At 45.9% G+C, this 10264-nt stretch overlaps 1 protein-coding gene across 1 annotated transcript in view; it reads left to right on the top strand.

The window, feature by feature from the left end:
- LOC144114617 (uncharacterized) overlaps window positions 1-10264 on the top strand; it is a 28659-nt gene extending 18395 nt beyond the window's left edge. The window contains exons 9-10 of the mRNA XM_077648476.1: window positions 1264-1390; window positions 8944-10264. Of these exons, the coding sequence (XP_077504602.1) occupies window positions 1264-1390; window positions 8944-9445 (629 nt within the window). The 3' untranslated portion in view covers window positions 9446-10264. The remainder of the gene's footprint in view (window positions 1-1263; window positions 1391-8943) is intronic.

Genomic DNA, 10264 nt, shown 5'->3' with positions numbered 1-10264 from the left:
GCGACAGCAGGCATGCTCATATACGGGTGGTCCCGTATCTGGAAACACTCCAACCATTTGGTTTCAGTTTCACTTTTGTTAACTTCGCGCCAGCCCACAGTGACGGCAGTTTGACCAGCCAACATCAGCCAGCCAACCTAACCCAGCTGAACACCATTTTGTATGCTGATTATCACATTGCTGGTGTCTTCTTTCACACTTTTCTTTTCCCCCTGTTTCGGCACTGCTTCCTTCGCTTGTGCTCTTCACGTGCTGTTTGCTGTTTATGCGGTGAACGCCTCCTTACACACAACTTATTATGGGTGTGACGCGGGTAGCGGCAGAGCTCCACTACATCGCACCATGAAGGATGCAGGAGGCCGTCACAATTCTGGAGCAGTTGTGCTTCGACGCTCCAAACAGTATGCACACAATGAAGCATTAGTAGAAACATGAAAAACAGTCATTGTCGTGCTGTTCTCATCCCAAAATTAAGTACCCATTGCCCAGTCTTTCACCAAATAAATTTACCGCTATACAAGCATTCTTGACATTTTTTTTCGGGGTCATTCTATAATTCGAGCATTTTCCCCAGTCCCTTGAAGTTAGATTAGCAAGGTTTTACTGTAAAGAGGTGGAAGATTCGATCTCCCAGTGCTTTCCCCGGTCGGTCCCTTGAAGTTCAGATTAGCAAGGTTTTACTGTAAAGAGGTGGAAGATTCGATCTCCCTGTGCCGCCTGGTACCCACTGGTGATGCATTGACTACAAGCTTTCCTCTGGCCTGGTGTTCAGATTCTTTGGGGTCAAAGGCCGATTTCCAAAGACCCTTGGGAAATGGTTCTTTGCCCTCCCCCTTGAGTAGACGAAAACACCTTGTGCCATGGGGCTGTTTGGCCACAGGTGCCTTTACACCACAAAAAGTCATCATCATCAACCTTTTAATGACATGTGGCATGGTTGTTTAACTGTATATTCAGTTCTCATTTATTAGGACAATTATTATGCATGCATACATAGTGAAGTCTGGAGAGAATTGTTTGTATAACTCAATTGGAGAAAAGCAGTATGCAAATGAGGATGCTATTCTGATGGACAAGCTGGGGCTTGTGCATTAGCTCTAGCTTAGGGAGTCCACACATTTGCTCAGTCAGGTGTGGTGCCATTGCTCGCTTACTAGTTAGGACAGTCACACTGTTGATTTGTGATGATCATTCTCTATGCATTCAGCTGTAACATCGCAGCATGCAGCTGTGTGAGTTTGCTGTTCTTTGTCCTGTGTTGAGCAGAAGCCCCTACACACGGGGCCTCCCCAAGCTGCCGTGAACCACCAAGAGACTCTAGTTGGGACAGGGAGCGCCAGCGGATTCGGCGAAGTAGAAGTAGGGAGCGTCACCGAGAGCATCATCACAGGTAACTGCGTTTTATCTGCTTCCATACCCGACTAACTTGTGTAGTAGACACCTTTCAAGATAAATGTCATGGGACCTTGCAAATTTATACAGGTCATCAGGAAATCTGCTTGAAGGGACACTGAGGACAACTCCATCCAGTTATTGTTTTCAATAAAAATTTATTCTCTGGCTTTATGCTGACGTTTGTCTGGCAGCACAGCAAAAGATGCATTTGCCACCGAGAAGATTGAATTTAGAAATTGAGCCCACATATAACGCCCCACTTAAGACGAGCTTTCGCTTATAACGAACTAAGCCTGTGCGACTGTCAAAATACACATTGTTTTAATGGCGCAAAATCACATGTATAACGAACGTCATTAACCCTTGCTAATCGGTTACAGCGAACGGATGGCGTAAACCTGGCACCGCGATGCGAGATAACCTGCCTCCGACCCCTTTGTGCGCCCAGCGCGCGGTATGTTTTCCTGGGCCTCATCGTAGGCGAAAGGCGAACTGCCCCGCCCCGTTTTTGTGCTGCTCTAGAGCGAGCTACCCCTTTCCCCGCCTACGCGCCTTACAAGATCACCCTCCCGCCCCTCCTCCACCCTCCCCGCCCCTCCTCGCAACTCCGCTTCCCTCTCCTCGTTCTCTTGCAAATCTGCGCGTGGCCCTCCGCGATCAACCGTGCCGCCGCCCGGTGCCAATCACGGAGGCCAAGCTCCGTAAAGCAGGCTTTCCATGGGAGCCAAGAGGTGGCTGCACTGACGCTCACGGACACCCCTCGTTGGTCTCTCAGCTGGCGCTGTGTGCCTGTACCTTTAGCTTGATTGCCGCCTGTGCATGTTGCACGTCTACCGCATCGCGCGCTTTTTTGTCACTCTTGTTGCAATGCGCACGTTTCATTGGCTTCGTATCTCGGGCCCTGCTTGTAAAACGGGATGGTGGACGGGAACACCGTGCCCATTTTCATTGCATTCAGTGGTAGAGATGATGAAAGCGGCCTGGGCGGAGGAGACTGCCAATGGTGAGCAGAACTGCTTCCGCAAGGCTGGCTTCGTCGAGTGTCTGATGCCGAGCCTGATGCTTTGGAAGATGACCAGCCCGGCGGCGATTTGTGGCAGCGCATCGTCGACTCCGACATGGGGGGTCATGGCATTGGTTGGAATGATTTTATGTCTGTCGATGACAACGTCGACACCGCGGAACCGTGCACGGACGAGGGCATCGTTTCTGAAGTGCGGGACGAGAGTGACGCGGAGGGATCGGATGAGGATGAAACTTCGGAGCCAGCACCCATAAGCGCGCCTCTACCAATGGGCTACAGAGAGCCTCAGACAACTTGTCTATGCCAAGGGCCTCGATGAAGAGCATGCTTCAGCTTTAAATAAACTGGAAACCTCCCTCATCGGATCTGCGCTGCAAAAACATATGTCCATCACGGACTTTTTCCGCAAAGAAAAAATTTTGTTTTTTGACAAGCAACCGTCTTTAACGCTGTGGTCCACTTACTACGAACTTCGGGATATAAAGAACAGACACCGCATGATGCTCATGCTCGTTATAAGCGGACTCGACTATATTCCCTCTTGCCGTATTCACCGAAGAGGGCAGATTAGCACTGTTTTGAAGTGTATCACCATGTGGCATAGCTTTTGGGATTTGCACCAAAAAATCGGTGTTGACTCACACCTTTTGCAATAAAACCTCGTTGAAAATCACGAACATTAAAAATGCCCCATAGAGTTGCACTATATGTTCCCGGATAACACGATTTCCCGGCTACTGGTTTCGAACTTTGAAATAGGTTAGCGCCAAAAAAGACGAACACAAGGCGAGAGAACGACGACACAACGCAGACATTCTTGCCTTGTGTTCGTCTTTTTTATGTCTAACCAACTAGCTCAGCACCAAGTTTTACTGAAGTACGTATACGGCTTTCGAAATTTCGACAAACTGTGCAAGATGTGCAAACTTAGGAGTTGGCCAAACGTGAGGGCACACGACATGAAGAGCAGAAACGCAGTAGCAGTCACCCGCCACAGTGGCTTCTAGGCAGTGCCTAAGTGCAAGGAGGTGAAGCACCATTCAACAAAAAATAAAAATTGTCTGAGGGCACTCAAGTCTGCTTACGTGCAGGAATGCAAAAGCATCGAACTGTCTAGAATGCAGGCTTTTTTCCACGGCGCCTGTAGCCATTGCAATTTTTCCCTTTTTTATTTTTTCTTTTTAATGTTTAATTAGTTTATGATTTATTTATTTTATTCTTATTTTTAAACTTTTATTCTTACTAATTAATGACCAATTACTATTCACCCATTTCTTAGTAATTGCTAAGAGTACTATATCGGTTATAGCAATTATGCCATTGATGACGTCACTGAGATGATTGACAGCTATAGTGTGACAGATTTCGCGGACGGAGGGACGGACAGACGATGAGCCATTAAAGGCTTTCGCCATAAAAACTGGGCTTTAGCATTCCCCCGCCGCGGTGGCTCAGTGGTTAGGGCGCTCGACTACTGAGCCGGAGTTCCCGGTGCATAAAGGCAAGGGAGCGATGCACTTATATGCAGGCAGGCCAGGTCTGGGAACTCGGTTTAAAAAGCAGAAATGCTGCAACAGTCAGCTGCCGCGGTGGCTTCTCCGAAGTATTTAGGTACAAAGGGGCGAAGATCCGAAAATGACAGAGATTTTAGTTACTTTCGCCATTGCCGTTGACGGAACAGATGAGTTATGAAGTTCCCTCCGCGCTTAAGACAGCTCAAACACGGACTGAATACTGCGAGCACTAGAAAATGATCCGTTCTGATTTTTTGTCAAGAATTGCTAATCAATATTTTTATAAAGTGAGATTGCCAATAAATGTCTTTGTACCTCATTCAACTGTTGCATTTTTCAAAACTAGGCAGTTTGTATAATGCGTTTTCCCGCAGTTTTTTCAAAAACGTATCAACAATGTTTTACTGTATTTATGAACACGGCCTATGGTGGCGACACCTGTATATACAGTTAAACCTGGATATATAACGGAGGTGGAAAAAGTCCGGGATTTTTCATTACATCTAGACTTTGCGAGAAGACTCAAAAGGCAATGCAGAATGGAAACCAAAAAAAGAAATAAATGTAGCTGAAATCACTGTGAAAATGTTTACAGAAAACCCCCATCACTCGAAATTAGATACACTGAGAAATGTTTCGCAATCGTGCTGATAGTGCGACTGCTGCGGCTCGCGCAATGCCGCCATGAGTGGGGTGGGGAGAGTGAGAGAGGCAGGGGCACCGTGGCCGAGCTAGAGGAGAGTGCACGCAGTCGCACCGGTGCCATAGACCGTCCACGGAGGCACATTCTTCTTTCCGTATGTTCCCTCTTTTGTTTTGGCCACGGCTGTTGCTCCAGGAAACTGACTCTTCGTCTTGCAGTGCTTCGCGCTCTCCATCGTCCCCGCTCTGGAGTCCCGACGCACAGGAGCTATCGGCGCCGGAATTATGCGAGCAACCGCATGCCGGTGATGGGCACGCACTGCTCGTGCCGTTTCGTTTTTGCTATGTCCTATCATTTTTAGCTACTTTTGAACATGAACTGTAGTAGTGCCACGTGGTATGGCGTTCCAAAAGCGAAAGCAATAGACATGTGCCGACGGTGCTGCAGCACAACGCGTTGTCTCAACTGCGGTCGCTCGTTGCGATCATTGACGTTCCTGTCATGTCAGTTCATGCTTTATCATCGTGAAACTTTTCTGCCAAATTTCGTAACTGAGCACAAGCTAACAGATAGTTGGCCTAGCGAGTTCGTTATATCAAGGTCAACTGCCGCTACACATTATTTACATGGAGGTCTCAAGTATACACGCTTCAATGGGGGCGGTGAGGGAGAATTAAAAAGCTTTGTTATATTGAGGAATTCACTCTATGGATGTTTGTTACATCCAGGTTTAACTGTGTAATGAAATTGAGAGAAGTTTGCAATTTTTCGTTACATGCGGGTTTTCGTTACATCCAATTTTAATGTGAAGATTTGAAACGACCATGCAGAACGGAAGCCCGAATGGAAAATAAATCTAGATGAAATGGCCTAGCAAACGATCACAGTAAACCTGCTTCGTAAAAGTGGAGAAACATTTCGTGATCACGTTAATGCAAGTGTGGCAGCGGCTGCCATCATCTCTGCTGCGGATCGCACATCGAAAGCATGACACTGCTACATGCGGGGTGTGGTAGGAAGGGGAGTCACAAGCAACCGCCTCTTTCCATGGGCTCATCACTGTGTAGCCGAAACGCAAAAGGTGCCCATGTGCTATGCGATGTCACTGTACGATAAAGATGGTAAAGCTTGCCGAAATTATTCCAGAGCTCTCCACTACGGCACCTCTTTCTTTCTTCTACCTTCCTCCGTTCCCTCGCAGTGTGGTTGAGATGTCCACCGAGTAGCAAGACAGTTATACTGCATCTTACATTTCCTAAAAACCAATTTTCAAATGCCTGCTTGTGGTTACCCTGGAAAACAGACTGTTCGCCTTGCGTTGGCGGCGCTCTCTGCTATCCCTGCACCCACTGCATGCCTGCTCTCAGCGCCTGAATCGCGTAAACAACCAAGCTACGGCATTGGGCACGCGCTAGCTACCATGCCTTCTGTGCTACATCCTGTTTTGTGGGGCTTTTGGACACAAACTGTTGCAGTGGTACTTGGTGTGACGTTGCAAAAGCGAAAGCTGCAGAAACTGCTGCGTTTGTCACGGAGAGACGCCATTCGTGCTGGAGCTCTGTGTGTTGTGTCAACTGCTTTCGCTTGTTGCAATCGTAGGCGTTCCTTTCATGGCAGTTCATGTTTTTTCGTCATGAACTTTCGCATAATTGGGCCAAATTTCAAGTAATGTAGCACTGGTTAATGGATTGTCAGCATGGTGAGTTCATTATATCAAGGTCGAACGCCACAACACCTTCGTTACATGGAGTTCACATGTACACATGCTTCAGTGGAGGCGGTGTTGGGGAGTTGAGAAACTTCTTAATATAGAGGAATTTGCTACATGGAGGTTTGTTACATCCTGGTTTAACTGTATATGGTTTCTTGGTCTTTTCTAGCCTATAAAAGTTCTATTTTCAGTTAGAGTGGTCTCTTTGTGATTAAAACATGGTGAGGTATTGGTGTAGGTCAGCTTCAATTTGTCCTCAGTGTCCCTTTAACAAAGTACCCGCGATGTCGGATTATCTAACAGGGTCTTGGGATCAGCTGTGTCGAGGCGTATGCATACTTTTGAAAACAGTTGACTCTGCGTGCTTCCTCATGAAATAATAGCACAAAACATTGCTTTTGCCTTGTGTGTCTTTACTAAAAAGTATTGTCAAGTCGACGTAGGATAAGAGACTGAAACCAATTAGTTAGCAGGCATATCGCCAGGATTCAAGTTAACAACTCTGACGTTCGTTCCCACTACCGACATCACTGTTCTTCGTCAGACACTGCAAATTGCAATCGTCGTGAGGTAAAAAAAAAAAAATCTTAATGGTTTCTGTGTATGCACGGAATTGCTTACTCATATTATCGAGTCATGTTCCTTGGCAAGTTTAGTTGTGAGTGCAATGCTGTATTTTCTATTTTGTCTCTTTTTGCCAGCATTTTTTTTTGCACTTGTTTTTCACCATAAATTCATACCAACAATGCCAATTGTCCATCATTTTGTATGTGAATGTATAAGCAACGAAAGTCAGTTGCAGTAGAACTCTGCTGTTACATTTTGCTTGGGACCGCGAAAAAAAAAAACGTACAAGCTAGGAAATGTAGCCGGGAAGCAGCTGCGAAAAGTTTGTCATTATCTGCTGTTTTTTTTTTTTAATTCTGGTAAAGGCAGCATGCCTGTCTGGAATTTGCAAGACTTTGTGGCTGTCACAGTCGTTCACATGCACGGATTGTCCTAAGCGCTCTGCAGTGGCTCTCCTGCCTGAACAACTGTTGGTGGAAGGAAGGCAGCAGCGAAGATAAAAGACATGCGAATCGGGCCAATTTGGGCATGCGTGTGCTCTGCTGAACTGTTTTCGTGGCAGCCACTTTAATCCTGCACAATCCTGGTCTGTTGGGACCTAGAAATTGCATTTTTGAGCTGCAGGCAACAAGGCAAACGAGGATGGCAGAGCCAACCAGCGCAATGTTAACGTGGCGTAGTCTTGTTTTCGCGCCTTCAGTCGTTCGTGCTTGTGCCACAGCACTGACAGAGCTTGTCCAACATCTGCAACAATATTCACGCCACGTGTAAAGTGCACTCGGCATCAGTGTGGGTGCAACACACCTGAAGCCGGCAATGTTGTCTAGTCCCACAATGGCTGGCGTGCCGTCGCCCTTCCATGTGCGATGAACACAAGCTACCAAAATGCTGGCATGGGGTAAAGCACTATCAAGAAATGACCTTTGTGATGTTGCATGCTCAAACTCTGCCAGGATTGCAGCGTAATAGCAGAGTCTCGATAGCATGGGTTTCTACGGGAGCTTAGATGGGACTAGCTCACAAAAACATAGCAGCCGGGAAAATGCAGCACCCGGTAACGTAACAGCGGGGTTCTACCGTAATGCATATCTGCTGATGCCCTGGGAAGACATCAAAACATAGGCTAAATACCTGGTGTGGTCAGTATTTGAAATGTGTGAGGCTTTGATACATGAATTTTAGTTTGATAGCAAGCCGCTTTGAATAGTTGATAATTTGTCAGTATTATAAGAAAGTGCATGATATCATTCTTCAACCATTACTGACACCATTTGCTTTTTGTGCTGTATCCTCTGGCTAGAAACATAGTACTTTAGCAGCAGACCTTTTGGCATTTAGGGATTGCTCTGAAATCTTTTTGAGTACATGCTGACATTCAGTCACTCTATGCTTCAGTGCAGTAACCTTATATGACCATGCAATGCTTCAACATTTTTTACACTTTTGGAAGACTCCTTGTAAGTTCTGTTTGAGAAGCATGCTGTGCATCATTCGCATTCATGCGGGGTCTCAACATTAGCTACTGGCTCCAACTTGATGTTTACCCACCTTTATCTTGCAGGTCATCTTGGGAATAAGTTGCACACGGTCTGATTCGATGTCTAGGTTATAAATCGTGGTACTGCATGCTGGTGCTTTGGCCAAAGCAAGAGGACATTAAAGAAGGGAAAGGAGGGTGGTTGATTTAAAGATGTTGAGCAAGCTGTGCCAAAAGCCTGAGATAGTGAGATAAAATTATGCACATATGGCCTAGTTTTTTTTTAGACAGGTTCGATGGAGAATTTGCTAATTCTTGAGAAAACTGTGAGCAGATATGCTTTCCATTCTCATACTTTGTTTTGCACCTCTTTCAGAGACTTTTTCGGCCTCCACTTTATAGCCACATATCCATATCTCACAGTTCATGAATATACTCAGTATAGACTGCATGGAAGTCATCCTTCTCAGAGTGTAAATTTCACTAGCAAAGTAAGAGAAAAGGGTGCGCTACTCTATGTAATTGGTAGCTTTATATGTCATCTAGAGAAGTACTTGAAGGCTAGTGGATACGCTTTGTTTCATCTTTATTTTTTTAACTATTTCTTTCCAGGAGCCGAAGTCCACGGGATGTGCGACTGTACCGCAGCCATGATAGACCACGTGATGAGAGGGAACGGGAAGAAAGGTCTCGTGATGACAGGCCCAGGGATGAGAGACCGCGCGATGAAAGGCTGCGCGATGACAGGTCACGCGATGACAGGTCACGCGATGATAAGTCACGGGATGACAGGTCACGGGACGACAGGTCCCGGGACGACAGGTCCCGGGACGACAGGTCACGGGACGACAGGTCCCGGGACGACAGGTCCCGAGATGATAGGTCACGCAGCGACAGGTCACGTGATGACCGTGCTCGAGATGATCGACTGCGAGATGAAAAATCTCGGGAGTCTGAGCGTCGTAAAGAGAGTGGGAGCTACCGTTACCGGTCCAGCCCAGAGCACAGCAAGCATGGGGACCGGCCTCGAGAGCATAGCTCCTCACATGACCACCGAACATCATCACGGAAAGAACGTTCCTACTCACCCGCAGCTAGGAACCATCACAAATGAACTTCCATGCATTTGTTCTGCCCCCCTCCCTTACTTTTTTTTTTCTTGTGGTACAAACAAAGGAGGGCTGGTGTTTAACATGGCGTACTTCATTTTCTGTTTTCTATTTTATTTCATCAGCTATACTTTAGCTGTTGTTACTTTGTTGTAAACATTTAAACCATCATTACAATTGCATTTCTCATCTCACAAAAAGTGAACAAAGTAGGAGCAAATGGACTTTCAAATCGTGCTAATTTGCTTGTATCTCTAGCATGCATTAAAAAAAAAGTTTGTCTTCACATTGTTTCCTTCATTCATCTGATAGAAGAGTGACACATTCTTGTAGAACCTTTTGACGGCTTTGTGCTTTGCACGGAGAATTTCAGCCATATGCTTTTTGTCTTGTGATAAATTGGGAGGTACATTCATCAGCATACTCATTAGTATGTACATTATGGCGGATGTTATTTTGTTGCCGTGAGTGGCTGGCTCTTGTAAGTAGGGGATGTAAAATAAGTATTGCTGGCTGCACATCACTGTATCATTTAGTTGTGGCACTGTTGTCCGAATCATCAGATGTATCATTGAAAAAAAAAATGCATTTGGGGCCAGGTCTTTTTGCCCTATTTTTCCCTGTTTGTGTGGTTGGATTCCCAAATTCTGTTCTGATGCTTTTTGACAAATTTTGGGTTCCTTCTCAGCTGCTTTATTCATTTGAGTGCCGGTTTACTTCCTTTTATCTCCTTGGTTTCAAGTTCAAGAATGTTATTCTGCATAATATTTGTCATTGTTTAGGGCAAAAGAAAATAAATTTATTCTGGTCACTGCGCACCTTCA

Source organism: Amblyomma americanum, chromosome 1 (assembly GCF_052857255.1).
Source record: "Amblyomma americanum isolate KBUSLIRL-KWMA chromosome 1, ASM5285725v1, whole genome shotgun sequence".
Lineage (NCBI taxonomy): Eukaryota > Metazoa > Arthropoda > Arachnida > Ixodida > Ixodidae > Amblyomma > Amblyomma americanum.
This window is presented reverse-complemented; position numbering and strand designations above follow the sequence as displayed.